This window comes from Haematobia irritans, chromosome 5, assembly GCF_050003625.1.
Source record: "Haematobia irritans isolate KBUSLIRL chromosome 5, ASM5000362v1, whole genome shotgun sequence".
Lineage (NCBI taxonomy): Eukaryota > Metazoa > Arthropoda > Insecta > Diptera > Muscidae > Haematobia > Haematobia irritans.
The window spans coordinates 165,306,832-165,334,384 of NC_134401.1; the positions used below are offsets into that span (position 1 = coordinate 165,306,832).

General features: G+C 27.8%; 1 protein-coding gene across 2 annotated transcripts in view; it reads left to right on the forward strand.

The window, feature by feature from the left end:
* The window catches only part of Corin (corin serine peptidase), a 237,613-nt gene extending 213,216 nt beyond the window's left edge, over nucleotides 1–24,397 (forward strand). The window contains exons 6-15 of one of the 2 annotated variants that reach the window (XM_075312800.1): nucleotides 11,111–13,112; nucleotides 16,635–16,804; nucleotides 16,868–17,191; nucleotides 17,271–17,769; nucleotides 17,845–18,171; nucleotides 21,457–21,640; nucleotides 21,710–21,869; nucleotides 21,947–22,073; nucleotides 22,151–22,296; nucleotides 22,606–24,397. In XM_075312800.1, coding sequence (XP_075168915.1) covers nucleotides 11,111–13,112; nucleotides 16,635–16,804; nucleotides 16,868–17,191; nucleotides 17,271–17,769; nucleotides 17,845–18,171; nucleotides 21,457–21,640; nucleotides 21,710–21,869; nucleotides 21,947–22,073; nucleotides 22,151–22,296; nucleotides 22,606–22,932 — 4,266 coding nt within the window. In that variant the 3' untranslated portion in view covers nucleotides 22,933–24,397. The remainder of the gene's footprint in view (nucleotides 1–11,110; nucleotides 13,113–16,634; nucleotides 16,805–16,867; nucleotides 17,192–17,270; nucleotides 17,770–17,844; nucleotides 18,172–21,456; nucleotides 21,641–21,709; nucleotides 21,870–21,946; nucleotides 22,074–22,150; nucleotides 22,297–22,605) is intronic. The other variant, XM_075312801.1, reaches the window with a different exon arrangement.
* Nucleotides 24,398–27,553: the final 3,156 nt, after the last annotated feature.

Below are 27,553 nucleotides of genomic sequence, written 5' to 3' on the forward strand. Positions count from 1 at the left end.
GCCATACAATGAACAAACTCACTCACACACCTATAAACTTTAAACAAGTATATACGACCGAATCTAAAATACCAACCACCACACTGAAAAAAAATATTGACCCAATATCTGAGATTATAACACCTAAATTTTAGGACACAATAATTTAAACAATATTAAGGACAAATTTTGACAAAATTTACGATAGAAATAAAATTTTGACACAATTTTCTATAAAAATAAAATGTTGACAAAATTTTTCAATACAAATAAAATTTTGACCAAATTTTTCTATAGAAATAAAATTTTTACAAATTTTTCTATAGAAATAAAACTTTGACAAAATTTTCGATAGAAATAAAATTTGGACAAAATTTTCGATAGAAATAAAATTTTGACAAAATTTTCTATAGAAATAAAATTTTGCAAAAATTTTCTATAGAAATAAAATTTTGACAAAATTTTCTATAGAAATAAAATTTTGATAAAATTTTTCGATAGAAATAAAATTTTGACAAAATTGTCGATAGAAATAAAATTTGGACAAAATTTTCGATAGAAATAAAATTTTGGCAAAATTTTCTATAGAAATAAAATTATACAATTATTTTTCGAGCTTTATGGACAGATATAGATTAAGGGACATGGTTAATAGAGCCATTGAAAAGAAAACGCCAGATACCAATCTATACACGCCTGGACTGTACATGTTTCGGTTCGGGCGAATGAACCTTTCCACAGCCTTTTTGCAAAAATTTTCTATAGAAATAAAATTTTGACAAAATTTTCTATAGAAATAAAATTTTGATAAAATTTTCTATAGAGATTAAATTTTGAAAAAAAAATCTATAGAAATAAAATGTTGACAAAATTGTCTATAGAAATAAAGTTTTGACAACATTTTCTATATAAAATAAAATTTTTGCAAAATTTTCTATACCAAAAGAAACTGTGACAAAAATTTATATACAAAATAAAATTTTGACAACATTTTCTATACAAAATTAAATTTTCACAAAATTATCTATAGAAATCAAATTTTGACCATTTTCTACACAAAATTTTGACAACATTTTCTATAGATATAAATAAAATAAAAATAAAATTTTGACAAAATTTTCGATAGAAATAAAATTTTGACAAAATTTTCTATAGAAATAAAATGTTGGAAAGATAAGATTTTTTTGGAATTTTTTTGGTAAAATATTTTTCACGGTTACCACAGGTGTTAGAATTCTACCAAAAATAGTAGATTTTTTTGGTTGCTAGATTGGTCGAATTATTTATGGTTTGGTAGATTTTTCGGAATATTCCTCTCCAACCAAGAGGTACATCACAAATTTTTCATAGAAATAAAATATTGACAAGATTTTCTATATAAAATAAAATGTTTGCAAAATTTTCTATACCAAACAAAATTGTGCCAAAATTTTCTATACAAAATAAAGTTTTGACAAAATGTTCTACACAAAATTAATTTTTGACAAATTTGTCTATAGAAATAAAATTTTTGCAAAATTTTCTATACCAAATAAAACTGTGACAAAAACTTCTATACAAAATAAAATTTTGACACAATTTTCTATACAAAATAAAGTTTTGACAAAATTTTCTATACATAATAAAGTTTTGACAAAATTTTCTATACAAAATGAAATGTTCACAAAATTATCTATAGAAATAAAATTTTGACAAAATTTTCGATAGAAATAAAATTTTGCAAAATAAGATTTTTTTGTAGTTTTTTTTTTTTTGGTAAAATATTTTCACGGTTGCCACAGTTGGTAGAATTCTACCAAAAATAGTAGATTTTTTTTATTGCTAGATTGGTCGAATTATTTATGGTTTGGTCGATTTTTCGGAATATTCTTCTCCAACCAAGAGGTACATCATAAATTTTTCATAGAAATAAAATTTTGACATTTTCTATATTTTTTTTAATTCTGTTTATTTGCAATCTATTTTTCTACAAAACATTAAGCAAATTTTTTGTTACATATCTTAAACTGAATTGTTTAGGCTCCATTGAATTTTGACAAATTTGTCTATAGAAATAAAATTTTTGCAACATTTTCTATACCAAATAAAACTGTGACAAAAATTTCTATGCAAAATAAAATTTTGACACAATTTTCTATACAAAATAAAGTTTTGACAAAATTTACTATACAAAATTAAATGTTCACAAAATTATCTATAGAAATCAAATTTTGACAAAATTGTCTATAGAAATAAAATTTTGAAAAATAAGATGTTTTTGTAGTTTTTTGGTAAAATATTTTTCACGGTTGCCACAGGTGGTGGTTTTTTGGTAAATCGGTAGAATTCTTGATGTTTTGGTAGATTTTTCAAAATATTCCACTTCAACTAAGAAGTACTTCACAAACTTTCAATACAAAATAAAATCTTGACAAAATTTTCTATACAAAACAAAATTTTTAAAAAAAAAAATCTTCAAAAATAAAATGTTGACAAAGTTTTCTATAGAAATAAAATTTTGACTAAATTTTCCACACAAAATAAAATTTTGACAAAATTTTCCTTAGAAATAAAATTTTTGTCAAAATTTTCTATATAAAAAAAGGAAAAGAGAAATGTGTGTACAAAGATTTATTTCGGCAAAATCCGACTATCATAAATCTTTTTTCGGAAGGTTCTAGTGTGGTTTATTTTGGGTTTAGTGAACTGCCCGAATTAATTCTGATAATTGGTTGATAGTCTTGCTGCAAGTAGAGGATGCTGATAAAGAATGTGGTAACTCCGAAACGTGCGCCCATCCAACCATCTAGCAGTCTATAGGACTTTGCCTAAATAAATTTGACAAACATTATTTTCCTCTGTTGGTTAAGCTACCCTTGTAGTTTAGTCAATGCATGGTTTTAAGCTGAAATCAAAAACAACAATAATGAAAAAAAAAAAAATTGACAAAATTTCCTCTAGAAATAAAATTTTGAAAAAAATTTTCTATAGAACTAAAATTTTGACAAAATGTGCTATACAAACTAAAATTCTGACAAAATTTTCTATAGAACTAAAATTTTGACAAAATTTGCTATACAAAATAAAATTTTGACAAAATTTTCTATAGAACTAAAATTTTGACAAAATTTCCTCTAGGAATAAAATTTTGAGAAAATTTTCTATAGAACTAAAATTTTGACAAAATTTTCTATACAAAATAAAATTTTGACAAAATTTCTATAGACATAAAATTAATAGAAATACAATTTTTACAAAAGTTCTATAGTAATAAAATTTTAACAAAATTTCCTATACAAAAACAAATTAACAAAATTTTTTGACAAAATTTTTTAGAGAATAACATTTTGACAACATTTCCTATATAAAATAAAATTTTGAAAAAATTTTCTATACAAAATAAATTTTTGCCAAAATTTTCTATAGAAATACAATTTTTACAATATATTCTATAGAAATAAAATTTTGCAAAAAATTTCTGTAGAAATAAAATATTGCAAAAATTTCTATAGAAATAAAATGTTGACATAATTTTCTATAGAAATAAGATTTTGACATAATTTTCTATAATTTTTGACATAATTGACATAATTTTCTCCAACTAAGAGGTACATCACAAATTTGAAATAGAAATAGAATAAAATAAAATGTTTACAAAATTTTCTATACCAAATAAAATTGTGACAAAACTTTCTATACAAAAACAAGTTTTGACAAAATTTTCTATACAAAATGAAATGTTCACAAAATTATCTATAGAAATCAAATTTTGACAAAATTGTCTATTGAAATAAAATTTTGACAAAATACGATTTTTTTGTAGTTTTTTTTCACGGTTGCCACAGGTGGTGGGATTCTACCATGGTCGATTTTTCTGATTGGTAAATCGGTAGAATTCTTGATGTTTTGGTAGATTTTTCAAAATATTCCTCTTCAACTAAGAAGTACTTCACAATCTTTCAACACAAAATAAAATCTTGACAAAATTTGCTATACAAAATAAAATTTTGACAAAATTTCTATAGAAATACAATTTTTACAAAAGTTCTATAGTAATAAAATTTTAACAAAGTTTCCTATACAAACAAAAATTAACAAAAATTTTTATAGAAATAAAATTTTGACAAAATTTTTTATATAATAACGTTTTGACAACATTTTCTATACAAAATAAAATTTTGACAAAATTTTCTATAGAAATACAATTTTTACAATATATTCTATAGAAAAAAAATTGCAAAAAATTTCTATAGAAATAAAATATTGCAAAAATTTTCTATAGAAATAAAATTTTGACATAATTTTCTATAGAAATAAGATTTTGACATAATTTTCTATAGAAATAAAATTTTGACAAAATTTTCTATAGAAATAAAATTTTGACAAAAATTTTTATAGAAATAAAACTTTGACAACATTTTCTATAGAAATAAAATTTTGACAAAATTTTCTACAGAAATAAAATGTTGACAAAAATTTCTATAGCAAATAAAATTTTAACAGAATTTATTTTTATCTCGAGTGGCAACCGTACCGACGAAGCACAGCCTTGAGATCATCGGTATTTTGGTATGTTTTAGTACCAACCCTACTTTTCAAAAGGCCCCAGGCCGATTGAGATCCAGAGTTTTAGTAGCCATTGTGGTTGTAGAAATGAATCGAGGAACCTACTTTTTAAGCCATTCTGGATTGATGTGTGATGTTTGTCTGTCTAGGACTTCAACACTGCGTTTAGAGCATTTTCCCAATTATATTTGGCCCACACGGAGGCCCACACCATTACCATCAACTTCAATGGCTACATTCCAAACTCATTTTTCACTCTGCACGAAAGTGTCTCTGTGATATTTTGGTTCATTACTCTCCAAAATGCCTCAGGTGCAAAATTCTAACGGATAGGGATCCAGAGATTTTGGTGGAAATGAATCCTCCGTTTTAAATCATTCATTGCTTACGCGTGGTGAGTGCGATGGTTCTGAGTCCTATTGGAATATCTGCGGTCGAAATTTTTGTCTGTTGAGTACTTCAACACTATCTTTAGAGCATTTTCCCAATTATATTCGTCATTTATTTTGAACTCACGATCTAAGGACACGAGCGCGGAGCGACCATAGGCCTTTACGGATGTCCTCATCATTACCATCGGCACTGCTTGAATTCTAATGGAAATTATAGCAACCTGAAGTTGGTTGTAAAATATATCTTCCACCTTGTACGGGGGCTATACTATAACATGACCCGATATCTATAAAATGTAGCACCCCCCTGTAAGGATCTAAAATATCTCTAGATTTCTAATTTCACCAAAAATAGGATAAAAATCGAGTCATCTAGATTCTCAAAATGTTAAATAGGGGGATCAGTTTGTATGAAGGCTATACCGAAACCGAAACAACGGATCCATATAGGCCATCTTAGAATTTGACTTTCATAATTTGTTTTTTTTTTTTTGTTTTGCCCAAAAAGCCCCAATTCTGCAGGGTTATATTAATGAAATATTTTGTCTGAATTTCGTTCTTTTTTATTTGTTTTGCCAATATGGATGAATTGAAAATTAATCTCAGTACTCCCAACAAACTTTTTTTTTAAATATCTTGAATTGCCAGAATTCTCCTGTATAATAAAATTCATATCACGAACTTATATGGTATAGTCCATATCCGACCCCCCTCCCCAGCCCCACCCAAAATAATCATTATGGTGACGATGAATTTCGTTGGTCGGAATGCAAACTCACGATGAAATGTTACGTGGTAGCCAAAGGATTATTAGCCATTATTTATATATGCTCTCTCACAAAAGGTGACATGGTGATGGTAATGTCACATCTTCCTAAAATCCCTATGGCAAACCAATTGCAAATGGTTCGGAGGCGGATGCACACGTCAATTTTAACACAAACATAAACATAAACACACACTCACAACAACATCATTACTCAACAAATCGAATTTGCCAAGAAATCGAATATCCTTTTGGGGGGGGGGGGGGGTAAATGAAGGGCGAGAAAATACAAAACAAACATTGGAAAACTGAAAATGAAAATGAAAATCATCATCATCATCATTAATCACACGTACGCAACGCACCTACCCAACACTGTGAATATTAACATGCACATGTAAATAAAACGAACACACATACGTACACCAATATACATAAGGATACACTTTATGCCACTACATTTTATGTCATGAGAATTTTTGTTTTGGTATATGGTAGAACGTTATTCATACAAATTCCAATACACAAACCTTGCGTACGTATGTGTGTATATGGTATAGGCCTTGTTCGTAAGCTGTGATGCCAAGATTTTTAGCCCCACTTAATTCTCAAGAGCATCTAAGACAGGCAATAATTGAAAACTTTAGTCAGCACATTGCAATAAAATCAGTGACTCTTTATTTTTACTTACACACACTGATGATAAAATTTAATATGTCCACGAATTTATTAATATTACGATGATTACGATGGAAAGAAAACTCATTTTCATAACATTGACCGTGGAGATCCGGAGGATAACGGGACAAACGTTATCCTGATGAAAGAGCAAAATAATCTCTGAACGGAAAAATTATTTAATATTCTAAAAATACGAATGCAAATTTTGTTCAGAATAAAAGATGCATTTCTTTGATATAAAGTTTTTCCTTTATCAAATAGTCGATAAATCCTTCAATGAGGTCGTTTTGTCCTTATAGTTAAGTGATCTGGCTTACAAAAATGGTATCATAACATGAAAAAAAAATTTCGTTTGACTGACGTCAACATGACTTTAAGAGGTACATCACAAATTTTCCATATAAGTAAATATTTGTCAAAAATTTGCTATAGAAATAAAATTTTGACAAAATTTTCTATGAAAATAAAATTTTGACAAAATTTTCCATAAAAATAAAATTTTGCAAAAATTTTCTATAAAAATAAAATTTTCAAAAATTTTCTATAGAAATAAATGTTTGACAATATTTTCTATAGAAATGAAATTTTCAAAATTTTGTATAGAAATGAAATTTTGACAAAATTTTCTATCGTAATAAAATTTTGACGAAATTTTCTATAGAAATAAGATTTTGAGAAAATTTTCTATATAAATAAAATTTTGACAAAATTTTCTATTGAAATAAAATGTTGACAAAATTTTCTATACAAATAAAATTTTGAGAAAATTTTCTATAGAAATAAAATTGTGAGAAATTTTTTTAGGGAAATATAGAAAAAAACTTTGACAAAATTTTCTATATAAACAAAATTTTCAGAAAATTTTCTATAGAAATAAAATTTTCAGAAAATTTTCTAAAGAAATAAAATGTTGACAAAATTTTGGGAAAATTTTTTATGGAAATAAAATTTTGATAAAATTCTTCTCTAGAAATAAAATTTTGACAAAATTTTCTATAGAAATAAAATTTTGTTTTGTTTGTTATTGTTGGTTTCTCTTCAATTATTATTGTTGTTTTTGATCTCAGCTTAAAACCATGCATTGACTAAACTACAAGTACAGCTTAACCAACAGAGGAAAAGTAGGCTTGTCAAATTTATTTGGGCAAAGCCCTATAGACTGCAAGATGGTTGAATGTACAGCTGTTTCGGAATTACCACATTCCTCATCAGCATCCTCTACTTGCAGCAAAACTATCAACCAATTATAAGAATAAATTCAGGCAGTTCATTAAACCCAACAACACTTGAACCTTCCGAAAAAAGGTTTTGTATGATAGCCGGCTTATGCCGAAATAAATTCGCAACAAACATATCTCTTTTTCTATGCCACTGTCAAATCATCGATTTGAGTGCAGTTGGTATAGTAATAAAATTTCGACGAAATTCTCTATAGAAACAAGATTTTGACAAAATGTTCTATTGAAATAAAATGTTGACAAAATTTTCTGTAGAAAAAAAATGTTGACAAAATTTTCAGAAAATTTTCTATTGAAATAAAATTTTAAGAAAATTTTCTATAGAAATAATATTTTAACAAAATTTTCTATAGAAATGAAATTTTGATCAAAATTTTCTATAGTAATAAAGTTTTGACAAAATTTTCTATATAAATAAAATTTTGACAAAATCTTCTATATAGAAATCAAATGTTGACAAAATTTTCTATAGAAATAAAATGTTGAGAAAATTTTTTATGGAAATAAAATTTTGATAAAATTTTCACTAGAAATAAAATTTTGACAAAAATTTCTATAGAAATAAAATTTTGAAAAATTTTCTATAAAAAATACAATTTTGCAAAAATTTTCTACAGAAGTAAAATTTTGAAAAAAAATCTATAGAAATAAAATTTTGCCACAATTTTCTATAGAAATACAATTTTGACAAAATTTTCTATAGAAACACAATTTTGACAAAATTTCAGAAAATTTTCTATCGAAATAACACTTTCAGAAAATTTTCTATAGAAATAAAATTTTCAGAAAATTTTCTATAGAAATAAAATTTTTAAAAAATTTTCTATAGAAATAAAATTTTGACATTATTTTCTAAAGAAATTACATTTTCAAAAATTTCTATAGGAATTAATTTTTTTATATTATAGATGTTTTTATTATATTTGAACTGTATACACACTTTTCCAATTGATAATTGTTGACAAAATTTTAACAAAATTTTCTATAGTAATAAAATTTCGACAAAATTTTCTATAAAAATAATATTTTGACAAAATTTTCCAAAGAAATAAAATTTTGACAAAATTTTCTTTAGAAATCAAATTTTGACAAAATTTTCTTTAGAAATCAAATTTTGACAAAATTTTCTTTAGAAATAATGATTTGGCAAAATATTGAGAAAAATTTCTTTAGAAATAAAATTTTGAGAAAAATTTCTATACAAAATAAAATGTTGACAACATTTTCTGAAGATATAAAATTTTGACAAAATTTTCTATAGATATAAAATTTTGACAAAATTTTCTATAGATATAAAATTTTGACAAAATTTTCTATAGATATAAAATTTTGAAAAAAACTTTCTATAGAAACAAAATTTTGACAAAATTTTCTATAGAAATAAAATTTTGAGAAAATTTTCTATAGAAATAAAATTTTGAGAAAATACAAAATAAAATGTTGACAAAATTTTCTAAAGAAATAAAAGTTTGACAAAATTTGCTATAGCAATAAAATTTTGACAAAATGTTCTATACAAACTAACATTTTGACAAAGTTTACTATACAAAATAAAATTTTTGCAAAATTTGATATGGACATAAAATTTTGAAAAATTTTTGAGAAAAATTTCTATACAAAATAAAATGTTGACAACATTTTCTGAAGATATAAAATTTTGACAAAATTTGCTATAGATATAAAATTTTGAAAAAACTTTCTATGAAACAAAATTTTGACAAAATTTTCTATAGAAATAAAATTTTGAGAAAATTTTTTATAGAAATAAAATTTTGAGCAATTTTTCTATACAAAATAAAATGTTGACAAAATTTTCTAAAGAAATAAAATTTTGACAAAATTTGCTATAGCAATAAAATTTTTACAAAATTTTCTATACAAAATAAAGTTTTGACAAAATTTTCTATACAAAATAAAATTTTCGCAAAATTTTATATGGACATACAATTTTGAAAAAATTTTCTATAGAAATAAAATTTTGACAAAAAGTTCCTAAGAAATAAAATTTTGTCAGAAATAAATTCTTGACAAAAATTTCTATAGAAATAAAATTTGACGAAATGTTATATAGAAATAAAATTTTGATATAATTTTATATAGAAATAAAATTTTGCCAAAATTTTCTATAGAAATAAAATTTTGACAAAATATTCTATACAAACTAAAATTTTGCCAAAATTTTCTACAGAAATAAAATTTCGACAAAATTTTCTATAGAAATAAAATTTTATTGGTTGTTTTGATCTCAGCTTAAAACCATTGCGTTTGACTAAACTGCAAGTGCAGCTTAATCAACAGAGGAAAAGTATATTTGTCAAATTTATTTGAGCAAAGCTCTATAGACTGCAAGATGGGTGGATGGACATCCGTTTCGGAATTACCATAGTTCTCATCAGCATCCTCTACTTGCAGCAAAACTATTAACCAATTATCAGAATTAATTAATTAAATTGCAGTCGAACCTCCCGAAAAAGGTTTTCGATAGTCGGCTTTGCCTAAAATTTTGTACAAATATTCACTTTTCGTTTGCTAAAGTCAAATCATCGTTTTGAGTGCTGTTGGCTGGGTTTATTTCGATCGTGCTTCCTTCATTTGTTTTGTTTTTAAAATTTGACCAAATTTTCTATAGAAATAAAATGTTGACAACATTTTCTATAGAAATAAAATGTTGACAAAATTTTCTATAGAAATACAATTTTGACAAAATGTTCGATGCACACTAAAATTTTGAAAAAATTTTCTATAGAAATAAAATTTTGAAAAAATTTTCTATAGAAATAAAATTTTGACAAAATATTCTATAGAAATAAAATTTTGTTAAAATTTTCTATAGAAATAAAATTTTGACAAAATTTTCTATAGAAATAAAATTTCTTATGGAATTTTTCGACATCATATATTTAGCATTTTTGTTTGCCGAATCAAGTGTTACAACTTTGCTGAAGACTGCAAAAAAAATCTTAGCTTTTTTGAGTTATGGTTATACCGAAAATAGAAGAAAATCCAGAAATTACTTTTCTACTCTCATCGAGTACTTTCTGCTGGGTTAAGTGATTTTTGTGTATCGAATTTTTGTGTTGTGTTGTGTTATCGATCTGCCATTATTGCATATTTCAATCTTATATCTATAGATCCAATTTGAACAAATTAAGAATATTTTTTATTCTTGTATTAACAGGAAATTAAATCCTATTGCCAAAATTACTAACATACACTTAACAGATATTTGCACATATTAACTCACCCATTTACTACAATTACATGCATAAAATATCAAAATATAACAACACTCTAAAATTCGCTTTACTAATCACTATACCTAAATCAATGACGTTGAGTGTATGCCTATAACCATACGTATATAAATGCGAGTGTGTGTGTATTTGTGTTTGGATCCCTACATATGTCAATAATAATATCTATGGAAAAGCTTTATTTTCTCTCTTTTTCCCATGCCAACTCTCTCTCCCTCGGATTCCTGATTCGTTTGTTTGTATTTACCTACTTAGGTAAATCCGGCAACAACTACATCACCAGCTAAGAACAGCCAAAATACAGATCTTCTCACTGGTGGTGGTAACAACTCCCATAATAATAGCAACCTTAAATGTAGTGGTAGTAGACAGCAGGCACAAGGTCTGGGACAGGTTCAGCAAGCAACGCAACAACATCAGACATCTTCAGCTTTGGATACCCCTCCGCCCATACCCAAGCGAACGTTTCGCAATAAATTCACCTGGAATTCGGTTAGTAGTGCCGGTGGTGGAGGTGGAGGTAATAGCTCTTGTGATGCCACACCACCTTCTTCGGCCGCATCAATAACGCAAACACCGACTAAAGGTAAACAACAAACATCTGGAGGCACAGCGTTTGTTTATCCCCAAATTCCCTTGCAACATTTGCCCTCGACGGGAAGGGCGGGCAGTTCGTTGGGAGGCATTGGTGGTCCTGGTTATTTTACCAATACAAACATTGAGGCAAGCTGTAATCCCACAACAAATACACCTGGCGGCGGTGGTCATCTATTTGTGGATTTGCACTCACGTACGGTCTTCTCGGATGGTGGTAGTGTTACAGGCTATGACACCGGTGGCATTTCCGATGATGACCGTATGAGTTTGGAAAATTCCGTTTTCGAAGAGTCACTGAACTCCACCCCGGTTAAGCTTTCGCAAAATTCATCGGCCGGCAAACTCTTCAATGGAACACTAGCAGCCAAAACCTTGGCTGCTCTGACCGGAGACGTCTGCACTGCTCTCAAACGTTCCAATCGTTCATCCAGCAGTACAGTGGATTCTAGTATCACCTCCTCCTCAGGCTATGGTTCGCATAGTGAGCGTTTAGCATCCACCTCCACCACTGCTGATTTTCGTAGTCGTTTTTCCAGTGTGGACACTCAGTCATCGCTGGACAGTTGCCTTACGGAGAAGACTTCTGTTGATTCACCGCTGGGCGGCAAGGACTCATTTAAAATGGAACGTTCATTGAATTTGAATGAGGTAATGCTGAATCTCAATAACAATGAAACTATGAATCCAGTGGTGGCCTATAGTCAGACGGCAACAAGCAACAATCTCATGGTGAATAATAACAACAATCAGCAGGTGACTAGCAGCAATAAGTTACCCATAGTACCCGTACGTGGTCCACGTAAACCTGGTCAAGCGATATCACCTTCCCGCCAACAGCAGCAGCAGCAGGGACATCAGCAGAAGACTACCAGCCAAAGTCAATCACAGCATTCATTGAGCAACAGTATCGATTCCAGTAATAAGGGTGGTTCCACAGTACCCAATTCCACTTCAACATCGTCAACTGCATCGGCTGGCTCAAGTATTTCCACAGGATCAAGCATGTCCATATCCGCTTCTGGTTCAGGAAATTCCCCTATAGCACCCACTACACCACCACAACAGCAACAACTACAGCAGCAGCATTCTAGCACTAATACCACCACACAACAGCAGCATCAGAAACGTCCACCCATACCACCAGCCAGAGCACAAAACTTTGAAATGCATGATGCTCCCATAGCTGGTGGGGCAACAACCAGAGGTTTTGGCCAAACACAACAGCCTATGGCCATGCGAAGTCAATTGAATCGTAGCAAACGTCCACCACCCATACAATATCCGAAATTACATCAACGTCAAGATTCCAATCTATCAAGCGATAGTTTTTCCGTGACCTCTAGTCCTGGTTATAATTCCAAGAATCTCATGGATGCTCCTCTGCTACAAAATGCTGCACGCATTAATAAAAGTGGTGGAGCTGTAGCGGGTATGACTGCGGCTATGCGTCATCAGGATTCTAGTGATAGTTTTGGTATGTCCACATCCCGGTTTGGCAACAGTGGTGGACCCATGGTACCGCCACGCCACAAATTCAATTTCCGTCAAGACTCAACAATATCCAGTGATAGTTTCAGTCAAACATCCAGTCCTGGTTACAATACAAAGATCATGGAAGCTCCTTTACTACCCTCATTGTCCGTGAAAAGGTTGTGCAGTGGTAAGTTGATCATTTTCGGATAGTCTCAAATCGGAGAGGAGGGCAATAGTATTCGGTATTGGGTATTCTGGGGGCAATCATAATAATTAGTTCCGGGAATACCAATTTCCCATTTTTGGTTCACGTGATAGGAATTATCACGTTAAAAAGTCGATTTTTTTGAAAAAGTCGATTTTCCACGTTATGAAATTTTAAAAATTCGAAAATCGAGTCAAAAAATTTTTGAAAACATGAAGTCGAATTTTAATTTTAAATTTCGACTAATCGATTTTTGATTTGTTTGTAAATCGACTAATCTTTGTCTAATCGACTTGTAACGAAAAACCCGAAAAGTTCACATTGGGATATAGGGCAATTTCTTTTTTGAGAAAAAATTTTGCCCCAGTGTTGTACAATATACTCTCCAACCACATTAAGAAATTTTTTCCGAATTTTTTAAGTCGAAATCTGCGATGTTAAGAGTAAACTCGCCAAAATTTTCTATAGAAATAAAATTTTGACAAAATTTTCTATAGAAATAAAATGTTGACAAAACTTTCTATGTAAATAAAATTTTAACAAAATTTTCTATAGAAATAAAATTTTGAAAAATTTTTTGATAGAAATAAAATTTTGACAAAATTCTATAAAAATACAATTTTGGCAAAATTTTCTATAAAAATAAAATTTTGGCAAAATTTTCTATAAAAATAAAATTTTGGCAAAATTTTCTATGGTAATAAAATTTTGACAATATTTTATTTCTATAGAAAAATTTTGCCAAAATTTTCTTTAGAAATAAAATGTTCTAAAATTTTTCTATAAAATAAAATTTTGACCAAATTTTCTACAAAAATAATTTTTTGACAAAATTCTCTTCAAAAATAAAATGTTGACAAAATTTTCTAAAGAAATAAAATGTTGACAAAATTTTCTATAGAAATAAAATTTCTATAGAAAATTTTCTAGAAATAAAATTTTAAGAAAATTTTTAATAGAAATAAAATTTTGACAAAATTTTTTAGAGAAAAAAAATTTTAATAAAAATCTTTATAGAAATAACATTTTTAACAAAATTTTCTATAGAAATAAACTTTTGAAAAAATGTTCTATAGAAATAACTTTTTGAAAAAAAATTTCTTTAGAAACAACATTTTGACAAAATTTTCTATAGAAATATAATTTTAAAAAAATTTCTATAGAAATATAATTTTGACACAATTTTCTATTGAAATAAAATTTTGACAAAATTTTCTATAGAAATAAAATTTTGACAAAATTTTCTATAGAAATAAAATAGTTACAAAATTTTCTATAGAAATAAAATTTCGAGAAAAAGTTCTACAGAAATAAAATTTTGACAAAATTTTCTATAGAAATAAAATTTTGACAAAATGTTTTATAGAAATTAAATTTGGACAAAATTTTCTATAGGAATAAAATAGTGACAAAAAAAATTTCGAAAAAATTTCTACAGAAATAAAATTTAGACAAAATTTTTTGTAGAAATAAAATTTAGACAAAATTTTCTATAGAAATAAAATTTAGACAAAATTTTCTATAGAAATAAAATTTAGACAAAATTTTCTATAGAAATAAAATGTTGACAAAATTTTCTATAGAAATAAAATGTTGTCAAAATTTTATATAGAAATAAAATTTTGACAAAATTTTCTATAGAAATAAAATTTTGACAAATTTTTCTATAGAAATAAAATTTTGACAAAATTTTCTATAGAAATAAAATTTTGACAAAATTTTCTACAGAAATAAAATTTGAACAAAATTTTCCATAGAAATAAAATTTTGACAAAATTTTCTATAGAAATAAAATTTGGACATTTTTTATAGAAATAAAATTTTGACAACATTTTCTATAGAAATAAAATGTTGACAACATTTTCTATAGAAATAAAATTTTTACAACATTTTCTATAGAAATAAAATTTTTACAACATTTTCTATAGAAATAAAATTTTGATAAAATTTTCTAAAGAAATAAATTTAGAAAAAAAATTTCTTTAAAAATAAATTTTTAAGAAAATTTTCTATAGAAAATTTTTTCTTTAGAAATAAATTGTTCTAAAAATTTTCTATAAAATAAAATTTTGACAAAATTTTCTAAAAAAAAAATTTTTGACAAAGTTCCTTTAAAAATAAAATTTTGACAAAATTTTGTATAGAAATAAAATTTTGACAAAATTTTGTATAGAAATAAAATGTTGCCAAAATTTTCTACAGAAATAAAATTTTGACAAAATTTTGTATAGAAATAAAATGTTGACAAAATTTTCTACAGAAATAAAATTTTGACAAAATTTTGTATAGGAATAAAATTTTTTACAAAATTTTCTATAGAAATATAATTTTGACAAAATTTTCTATTGAAATACAACTTTGACAAAATTTTCTATATAAATAAAATTTTGACAGGATTTTCTATATAAATCAAATTTTTGACAAAATTTTCTATAGAAATAAAATTTTGACAAAATTTTCTATTGAAATTAAATTTGGACAACATTTTCTAGAGAAATAAAATTTTGACATAATTTTCTATAGAAATAAAATTTTGACAAAATTTTGTACAGAAATAAAATTTTAAGAAAATTTTCTATAGAAATAAAATTTTGACAAAATTTTCTACAGAAAAAAATTTTAATAAAAATTTTTATAGAAATAACATTAAAAAAAAAACTATAGAAACAGCATTTTATACTATTTTAAAAAAATTTCTATAGAAATATAATTTTGACAAAAATTTGTATAGAAATAAAATTTTGACAAAATTTTGTATAGAAATAAAATTTTGACAAAATTTTGTATAGAAATAAAATTTTAACAAAATTTTGAATAGAAATAAAATGTTGACAAAATTTTGTATAGAAATAAAATTTTATATTTCATGTTAGCCTGATACCGAAACAGGCAATTGACGTCCAATTGGTCCAATAATTGAAATAAACTGTTGACAAAATTTTCTACAGAAATAAAATTTTGACAAAATTTTCTATAGGAATAAAATTTTGACAAAATTTTCTACAGAAATACAATTTAAAAAAAAATTTCGATAGAAATATAATTTTGACAAAATTTTCTATTGAAATACAATTTTGACAGAATTTTCTATATAAATCAAAATTTTGACAGAATTTTCTATAGAAATAAAATTTTGACTAAATTTTCTATAGAAATAAAATAGTGACAACATTTTCTATAGAAATAAAGTTTCGAGTAAAAGTTCTACAGAAATAAATTTTTGACAACATTTTCTAGAGAAATAAAATTTTGTCATAATTTTCTATAGAAATAAAAGTTTCACAACATTTTTTAGAGAAATAAAACATTGACAAAATTTTCTATAGAAATAAAATTTTTACAAAATTTTACGTGTATACCAGCCGACATGAGGCAGAGAAACCTGGATTTTTCTCATTCATTCCGATTTTGCCCATTCATTTGACAAAAGTGTAAAGCCTAATACAGATAATATTCTCTACCTAAATAAAATTGTTTTCACTTCCTTTTCTCACCGTATTCTAGTTCCAACACCCATTAATATTAAGCAAAAATTCCAAAATGAAACCATCGATGAAATGGAAAATAATGTACCCATGTCACCGATAACTAAATGCGTATCTACACCTGCCAGTCTACAGACCATAGTTCGTTTCCAAAATGGAGCTCCGAATACCATGTCTTTACCCCATCAGGTAAGCAAGCAATTAAATCCAAAACGATAATCGCTCTAATATGATTTTGTCCATTTTCCACAGATTATCAATCGTCGCAAATCGTCAAATCCCTATATAACCAATGGCCGCTTGAAATTCCGTTTATTCCAGATACTAATCAATGCCTTGGCTCTATTAGCCATTGCTGGAGGATTGGCAGCCTATTTCAAAGCCTATCCCACCATAAAGTTTGTTAATAAAACCATTATCAATACGGTGCATGTAGAGGATTCATTGAGCAAGAATCCCGCTCCAGGAACTTGTTTACCCATCATTGTGAAATTTTGTCAAGGACCCCAGATACCCTATAACTTTACCGTGTTCCCCAATTACATAGGCCATTTTGGACAATTGGAAACTCAAGTGGTAATTGTTAGAGCCTTTGGAAAACTTAAATTTTAAATTGTTTTGTTTTTTCTTTGTTTTGTGTGGGGAATTTTTGCAGGACATGGATGCCTATGAGGCTTTGGTTGATGTTCGTTGCTATGAATTGGTCTCTTTGTTCTTATGTACGCTCTTTGTTCCGAAATGTGGGGCTTCGGGAGCCACTGTGCCACCCTGTAAATCCCTGTGCACGGAGACCATGCGCCGTTGTGGATTTTTCTTTGATGTATTTGGTCTAAGTTTACCGGAGTACCTGAATTGCAAATTGTTCAAAGACTTCGAAAGTCCCGAAGAGTGTGTGGGCTTTGAGGAGGTGCAAAATGTGATGATAGCCTCGGCCAATCCCAAATGCAGTGGCTTCAAGTGTGACAACAATCGTTGCCTGCCCAAGGAATATGTGTGCGATGGCAGTTTGGATTGTATGGATCACAGTGATGAGAAGGGCTGTGATGTTTGTGCTCCGGGAGAGATATTTTGTGGCAATGGGAAGTGTATTGGGTATGAGCATGCATGTAATGGAATTATGGATTGTCCCTATGGTCAGGATGAGAAAAATTGCAGTGAGTATATTTAGGGGGGATTCGATACAAAAATTGGCATAAAAATAACGTTGGCATATTCCTTCTATTCCATAGTACGTCTTAGTGAACGCAATGGTGATCTGGGCAAAGGAGTGTTAGAGGTCTATCGCATGTCTAGTAAAAAATGGATGCCGGCTTGTGTCAAGAATTGGGATCGTGCTGTTTCACCTTTAGCCGTTTGCTCTATGCTGGGCTATAGTTCAGTCAATGCTACCAGTGTTGTAACCCAAAAGACCCATCGACCTTTATTGACCTCGGTTAATGTATCCACGGACATATGGAAAATGTATGGCAAAAAGAAATCCAATCTAATGCGGGAACTCTCCAATTGTACTTCGGCTGAAGATTATCCCATAGCTGAGTTAACCTGTTCGAATTTTGGTGAGTAGTCAGTGAGAGATTAAGAAGTTCTGAGTTCAAAACAAAACGAATGAAAATTTTATTTCTATAAAATTTTTTTTTCGATAGAAAATGTGTGAAAATTTTATTTCTATAGAAAATTTTCTCAACATTTTATTTCTATAGAAAATTTTGTCAAAATTTTATTTCTATAGAAAATTTTGTCAAAATTTAATTTCTATGGAAAATGTTGTCAAAATTTAATTTCTATGGAAAATTTTGTCAAAATTTAATTTCTATGTAAAATTTTGTCAAAATTGTATTTCTATAGAAAATGTTGTCAAAATTTTATTTCTATAGAAAATTTTGTCAAAATTTTATTTCTATAGAAAAATTTCTCAAAATTTTATTTCTATAGAACATTTTTTCAACATTTCATTTCTATAGAAAATTTTGTCAACATTTTATTTCTATAGAAAATTTGGTCAAAATTTTACTTATATAGAAAATTTTGTCAAAATTTTAGTTTATTAGAAAATTTTGTCAAAATTTAATTTCTATAAAAAAGTGTTGTCAACATTTTATTTCTGTAGAAAAAAAAATTGTCAAAATTTCATTTCTATAGAAAATTTTGTCAACATTTTATTTCTATAGATAATTTTGTCATTGTTAACTTCAAAGGAAATTTTGTCAAAATTTCATTTCTATAGAAAATTCAGCCAACATTTTATTTCTGTAGAAAATTGTTTTCAAATTTTTATTTCTGTAGAAAACTTTGTTAAAATTTTAGTTCATTAGAAAATTTTGTCAAAATTTAATTTCTATGTAAAATTTTGTCAAAATTTTATTTCTATCAAAAATTTTGTCCAAATTTAATTTCTATAGAAAATTTTGTCAAAATTTTATTTCTATAGAAAAATTTCTCAAAATTTTATTTCTATAGAACATTTTTTCAACATTTCATTTCTATAGAAAATTTTGTCAACATTTTATTTCTATAGAAAATTTGGTCAAAATTTTACTTATATAGAAAATTTTGTCAAAATTTTAGTTCATTAGAAAATTTTGTCAAAATTTAATTTCTATAAAAAATGTTGTCAACATTTTATTTCTATAGAAAAAAAATTGTCAAAATTTCATTTCTATAGAAACATTTGTCAAAATTTTATTTCTATAGATAATTTTGTCATTGTTAACTTCAAAGGAAATTTTGTCAAAATTTCATTTCTATAGAAAATTCAGCCAACATTTTATTTCTGTAGAAAATTGTTGTCAAATTTTTATTTCTATAGAAAACTTTGTTAAAATTCTAGTTCATTAGAAAATTTTGTCAAAATTTTATTTCTATAGAAAAATTTGTCAAAATTTTATTTCTATAAAAAATAGTGTCAAAATTTCATTTCGATAGAAAATTTTGTCAAAATTTCATTTCGATAGAAAAATGTGTGAAAATTTTATTTCTATAGAAAATTTTGTCAAAATTTTATTTCAATAGATAATTTTGTCAAAATTTCATTTCTGTAGAAAATTTTGTCAAAATTTTATTTCTATAGAAAACTTTGTTAGAATTTTAGTTCATTAGAAAATTTTGTCAAAATTTTATTTCTATAGAAAATTTTGTCAAAATTTTATTTCTATAGATAATTTTGTCAAAATTTCATTTCTATAGAAAATTTTGTCAAAATTTTATTTCTATAGAAAATTTTGTCAAAATTTTATTTCTGTAGGAAACTTTGTCAAAATTTTATTTCTATAGAAAATTTGGATAAATTTTATTTCTATGGAAAATTTTGTAGAAATTTTATTTCTGTAGATATTTTTGTCAACATTTTATTTCTATAGAAAATTTTGTAAAAATTTTAGTTCATTAGAAAATTTTGTCAAAATTTAATTTCTATAAAAAATGTTGTCAACATTTTATTTCTATAGAAAAAAATTGTCAAAATTTCATTTCTATAGAAAAATTTGTCAAAATTTTATTTCTATAGATAATTTTGTCATTGTTAACTTCAAAGGAAATTTTGTCAAAATTTCATTTCTATAGAAAATTCAGCCAACATTTTATTTCTGTAGAAAATTGTTGTCAAATTTTTATTTCTATAGAAAACTTTGTTAAAATTCTAGTTCATTAGAAAATTTTGTCAAAATTTTATTTCTATAGAAAAATTTGTCAAAATTTTATTTCTATAGATGATTTTGTCAAAATTTTATTTCTATAAAAAATAGTGTCAAAATTTCATTTCGATAGAAAATTTTGTCAAAATTTCATTTCGATAGAAAAATGTGTGAAAATTTTATTTCTATAGAAAATTGTGTCAAAATTTTATTTCAATAGATAATTTTGTCAAAATTTCATTTCTGTAGAAAATTTTGTCAAAATTTTATTTCTATAGAAAAATTTATCAAAATTTTATTTCTATAGCAAAATTTTTAACAAAATTTTATTTCTATAGAAAAAAACTTTGTTAGAATTTTAGTTCATTAGAAAATTTTGTCAAAATTTTATTTCTATAGAAAATTTTGTCAAAATTTTATTTCTATAGATAATTTTGTCAAAATTTCATTTCTATAGAAAATTTTGTCAAAATTTTATTTCTATAGATAATTTTGTCAAAATTTTATTTCTGTAGGAAACTTTGTCAAAATTTTATTTCTATAGAAAATTTTGTATTTATTTATTTCTATAAACAATTTTTAACAAAATTTTATTTCTATAGAAAAATTTGTCAAAATTTTATTTCTATAGAAAATTTTGTCAAAATTTCATTTCGATAGAAAAATGTGTCAAAATTTTATTTCTATAGATAATTTTGTCAAAATTTCATTTCTATAGAAAATATTGTCAAAATTTTATTTCTATAGAAAACTTTATCAAAATTTTATTTCTATAGAAAATTTTTAACAAAATTTTATTTCTATAGAAAATTTTGTCAAAATTTTATTTCTATTGATAATTTTGTCAAAATTTTAAGTTCAATAGAAAATTTTGTCAAAATTTTAATTTCTATAGAAAATTTTGTCAAAACTTTAATTTCTATAGAAAATTTTGTCAAAATTTTATTTCTATAGAAAATTTTGCCAAAATTTTATTTCTGTAGGAAACTTTGTCAAAATTTTATTTCTATAGAAAATTTTGTAAAAAATTTGAAAAAATTTTATTTCTATAGAAAATTTTGTCGAAATTTTATTTTGGTTGATTTTTTTTTTCAAAAATTTATTTCTGAAGAAAACTTTGTTAAATTTTTAGTTTGGTCCGATCGGACGAAAATGGCAACCCTGGTTGCATTACAATGCTCTCTCTCTATTCAACTCTTTCTCTCTACTTAGAATGTGGCAAAATAAAGAAAACCAGACGTAAACAATCTCGCCGTATTATTGGTGGTGCCAAAGCTAATCCTGGATCCTGGCCTTTTCTGGCTGCCATTTTGGGTGGCCCCGAAAAGATTTTTTATTGTGCCGGAGTATTGATATCGGATCAATGGGTACTAACCGCTTCACATTGTATTGGCAAGTGAGTAAAGATCTTTTGTAAAAAAAAAACCTTCTACAAAGCATTTGACATTTCTGTGTGATTTCACAGTCACACTGTCATAGACTTGGAAGATTGGACCATCCAGCTGGGTGTTACACGACGCAACTCCTATACATATTCCAGTCAAGAGGTGAAAGTTAAGACGGTTATCCCTCATCCCCTATACAATACAGCGATAACACATGACAACGATATTGCATTGTTTCAGGTAGGATATCTATTGTGAATGGTTTGTATGATCTAAGATTGAAGATATAATGGAATTTCTTTTTTTTACATAAAAAGCTTGCAAAACGTGTCTCTTTCCATGAACATCTACTGCCAGTTTGTTTACCTCCGCCCAATATGAAACGTTTAATTCCCGATTCTATGTGTACCGTCATTGGTTGGGGCAAGAGGCGTGATAAAGATCGTAAGACATTTTTTTTTTGAGATACGAGTATGAAGACCTTATACTAATTGAATTTCTTTTGTTGTTTTCTTCTTTAGCCACGGCGACTTATGAGCCGATTGTCAATGAGGTCCAGGTTCCAATTATAAAACGAGCCCAATGTGATGAATGGTTAGATAATTTGACGGTATCAGATGGTATGATTTGTGCTGGTTATGAAGAAGGTGGCAAAGATGCTTGTCAGGTGAGTGCAACACAAAAATGGTTTTCAGTCTTAAAAATTATAAGGCTCTAAATTATATAAATTTAGAGTACAATAGTTTGATTTAATTGAAAAAAGCAATATAAATTATATTAAAATAATAAATTATAATAATTATATTATAGTTACTATAATTCAAGCTAACTTGAATTAAATTATTTTTTTAAAGTAATAAAATACAAAATTTTTTTTCTAAATTCATTTAATTAATTAATTTTGTATTAAAATTCTAATTTTAATAATAAAATTTTATACTATTACTTTTATTTAAAAATTTTAATTTATTTTCAGGGTGATTCCGGGGGTCCTCTTCTCTGCCCCTACCCCGGGGAAAAAGATCGTTGGTTTGTGGGTGGCATTGTATCGTGGGGCATAATGTGTGCCCATCCCAAGCTTCCTGGTGTTTATGCGAATGTTATCAAATATGTTCCATGGATTAATGAACAAATGCTTAAGTATTCCAAAGAAGAATCATTTTCCAAATATGATATGCATCCCGGTGGACCTGACATACTATCCAATTTAGCTACAGCATCTCTGAAAAGTCAACAGACATCTAAATTGCATAGAAGTTCTATGGATATAGATTATTATGATAGTCCTAGTAATTGGGGGTAATTAAAGGAGGCTATAGTACGAGCTACAACAAATGAAAGGCATCAAAAATACTTAAAAAAATAATTTCAACAAAATCAAAAAAAAAACAGAGAACAAAAACAATAACAACACTGATATATTTTTGCTACTGGTTACAAAAAAATTTTCACAGAGACACACATACAAATCAACCAATATAGCTAATTATATTACATATATGAACCATGATTTATAAAACAAAACACAAGATATTGTCAATTTTTTTACAATTCAAACAATTTTTTTGGGTCAATTTTTTCGAAACGACAATTGTTTTGTATGATTTGGATTGGATTTTATATAAAAAAAAATCCAAACAAAATCCACTCTTAAATAATCCAATCATATCCTTAACATAATCAATTTTCGAAATAGAAAAAAAAACATATATATATGATACCATAACCAAAACAAAAAAATCAGCATATCCTTTTAAATGCATACATATAAAGGACATACATATTAATAGAAATTAAAAAATATATATTTTATTTTTTTTTTGTAACTATACCACATAGATTATTTCGAGGTTTGCGAGAAATATCTTTTTTTTAAGACAATAAATGTATTATATACAAAAATACTAAATGAATATGATTAAAACAAATTATTATTATAATTATACCATAAGAATACAAAATGCAAATTAAAAAAAATATATATTATTACTAAGAATATGTTTTCTATTTAGAACAAATGTTAATGTAGTAGAAGAATGAAAGGACAATATAATGTTGGTTTTATTTCTTATAACAAGAAATAACCAACATACTAAACTAAACTGATATATAACTAAATGTGAAATGCTATCCTAATTATAACAAAAAAAAAAAAACTAAATATAATAAAATGTCATTACCAAAACAAAGCTTATGTATATGTGAGGATTAATGATAAAAATACTAACATTATATACATGAATATCTTCATATAAATTAATCATATACCTACATACACATACTATTACATATGCCATACCTATATTTAGATAATATAACAAAAACCAAAAACAAACATACTATTTTTATAAGAGAACAAAATGGAATAGAAATTAATGTTTTTATAATAATTATAGAAATTAGCAAAAACTAAAATCTATAAAAAACACTATATCATAAACAAATACTTTATGACAATATTATTTGTATTACAAATAAAAAAATGGTGAAATGTAAGACAATAAGAACAAAAAAAATAAACGGAAAAATTAACTGATGACAATATATGAAAAGAAAAAGAAAAAATATAGCATAGCTAAATCCATAGCTAAGCTTAGAAATTAAAATATATACGCTGGCTAAGACAAAATAAAAAAACAGATAAATACTATAGCACAAAAAAGCTAAAAAATAATAAACTAAAATAAAAGACGTCAAATAATTGAAAAATTACGTTTTTCAAAAAATTTTTTTAAAATTATTTTGAACCCAAAAAATGCTTTTTCAAATATATGTATGTTTGATTATTTTTCGAATATTTTTTTTTGTTTTTTTTTTTTTGGAAAAATTATAGAAAATCTTGAAATGTCCAAAATGGCTGATATGTAATGCAACAAAGTAAAACTCTTAATTTTTTCCTTTTTAAATTTTTCTGAACGAAGTCAAAATTGTTAAAAATAGCGTCAAATTTTAGAATCAGTTTAGATTTCTTCGAATTGGCTACCTTTGGCACAAATTATGGACCTTCAAACTGCCGATAAAGTCATCCCTCACTGCACGAAAGTGGCTCTACAGTATTTTGGCCCATTCGCGGTGAACCACCATCTTGAAATAATCGACATTTTGGTATTATTTAATATCAATATAACTCTCCAAAATGCCTCAGGCTCAAAAGTCCGGGCCGCTTGAGTTCGAAAGTGGCTCTGCGGTATTTTAGCCCATTCCAACCACAGTCTTGACATGATCGACACTTTTTTTTTTAATGCCAATCTAACTCTCTAAAATGCCTCCTGCCCTAAATCCCTATGATATTCGGACATTTTAGTAGCCATTTTGTCGTAGAATAGCGTCAAATTTTAGAATCAGTTTAGATTTCTTCGAATTGACTACCTTTGGCACAAATGATGGACCTTCAAACTGCCGATAAAGCCATCCCTCACTGCACCAAAGTGGCTCTGCAGTATTTTGGCCCATTCGCGGTGAACCACCGTCTTGAAATAATCGACATTTTGGTATTATTTAATATCAATCTAACTCTCCAAAATGCCTCAGGCTCAAAAGTCCGGGCCGCTTGAGTTCGAAAGTGGCTCTGCGGTATTTTAGCCCATTCCAACCACAGTCTTGACATGATCGGCACTTGTTTTTTTTTTGTAATGCCAATCTAACTCTCCAAAATGCCTCATGTCCCAAATCCCTATGAGATTGGGATTCGGACATTGTGTCGTAGAAATGAAACGATGAACCTCCTTTTTTCATTAACGCGTTCTGAGAGCGATTTTGTCTATCCTGGGCTTCAATACTGTCTTCAGGATATTTAATTTTTTTATTATTATTTTTTTAACTTTTTTTATTAATTTTATATTTTTTATTTTTTTTTTTATTTATTTTCTATTTTTTTGTAAAAATCAATTGTCCAAAATTTGCACTTACAATAGCCTGATTGCGTTCTTTCTAATACTTGTCCACAGGACTGCATCGGAAGTAGAAAAAAAATTATTGGGGGATCCCAAGATGAGCTTTAGAAAAAATGTTTGTGCACTCGTCCGAAAGGCCTGCATCGGAAGTGGAAAAAATCATTGGGGGATCCCACGATGCGCTTTAGAAGAAATGTTTGTGGACTTGTCCAAAAGGACTGCATCGGAAGTTGATTGGGGGATTCTGGGATGGGCTTTAAAAGAAATGTTTGTGGAACAACTTCCAATTTTTTTTGCTGGGAGGGTCTGTGGCCGAAATTTTTGTCTGTCCAAAGCTTTAATACTGTCTTTAGTTGGCATTTATTTTGGCCCCAGAGTCGTTGACCAAGGTCGGTACCGCTTGAGTTCTAGTGCACTAAAATGGCACTCCAAATTGCCTCAGGCGAAAAAGTTCTACGGATTGAGATTCGAGGTCTGAGGGAGAAATTTTTGTCTGTCCAGGGCTTCCATACTGTCTTTAGGATATTTTCCCAATAATATTTAGCATTTATTTAGGCCTCAGGGTGGTTGAAGTCGATCGGGCCGCTTGAGTTCTAGTGCACGAAAGTGGCTCTGCGGTATTTTGGCCCATTCCTAACGAAGCACCGTCTTGAGATGATAAACGCTTTGGTATTTTTTAATGCCAATCTAACTCTCCAAAATGGCCCAGAGGCAAAAGTCCTATGGACTGAGATTCGGAGATTTTGGTGGCCATTGTGTAGTAGAAATGAAACGAGGAGCCTCCTTTTTGAGCCATTCGTTGACGCGTGGTCAATGCGATGTTGCTGTTGGAATACCAATGATCTGAGGCCGAAAATTTTGACCGTTAGGATATTTTCCCAATAATATTTGGCATTTATTTTGGGACAATGGTCTTCGAACACAATCGGGGTCGCTAGAGTTCTGGTGCACGAAATGAGATTCTGGGATGGGCTTTAAAAGAAATGTTCGTGGAACAACTTCCAATTTTTTTTTGTGGGAGGGTCTGTGGCCGAAATTTTTGTCTGTCCAAAACTTCAATACTGTCTTTAGTTTGCATTTATTTTGGCCCCAGGGTCGTTGACCAAGGTGGGTACCGTTTGATTTCTGGTGCACTAAAATGGCTCTCCAAAATGCCTCAGGCGCAAAAGTTCTACGGATTGAGATTCGGAGAAATATCCATGAGGTCTGAGGCAGAAAATGTTGTCTGTCCAGGGCTTCCATACTGTCTTTAGGATATTTTCCCAATAATATTTAGCATTTATTTAGGCCTCAGGGTGGTTGAAGTCGATCGGGCCGCTTGAGTTCTGGTGCACGAAAGTGGCTCTGCGGTATTTTGGTCCATTCCTGGCGAAGCACCGTCTTGAGATGATGAACGCTTTGGTATTTTTTAATGCCAATCTAACTCTCCAAAATGGCCCAGAGGCAAAAGTCCAACGGTTTGAGATTCGTAGATTTTGGTGGCCATTGTGTGGTAGAAATGAAACGAGGAGCCTCCTTTTTGAGCCATTCGTTGACGCGTGGTCAATGCGATATTTTTGTTGGAATACCAATGATCTGAGGTATTTATTTTGAGCCAATGGTCTTCGAACACGATCGGGGTCACTAAAGTTCTGGTGCCCGAAAGTGGGTCTCCAAAATGAGATTATGAATGAGATTCGGAGGAATTTTTTTATTCTTCACAAACTGCTCAATTCTCATCTGCTGCTTCTCATCGGCGAAAACCAAATTCGGTAACTGGCCACTTTCATGCAAGCAAAGCAACTTCTTGGCTCATTCCAATCTAACTTTTTGGGCCATCCGTGAGCTCATGCACCTTTTGGAACTTGAATGGCTTTAGTTCAAGTTTATTTTGCAATATGTGTTTCATCCATTTACGCGCTTTGTTCTGCGCACGAGTAACTTTCCTACCACTGCTTTGTGGATTTTGATAAAATGTGGCCTTCAATTTTCGGATCATTTCTGGTGTTGTTACCGTTTCTTCGTCCAATTTTTCAACGCAATGACAATGGT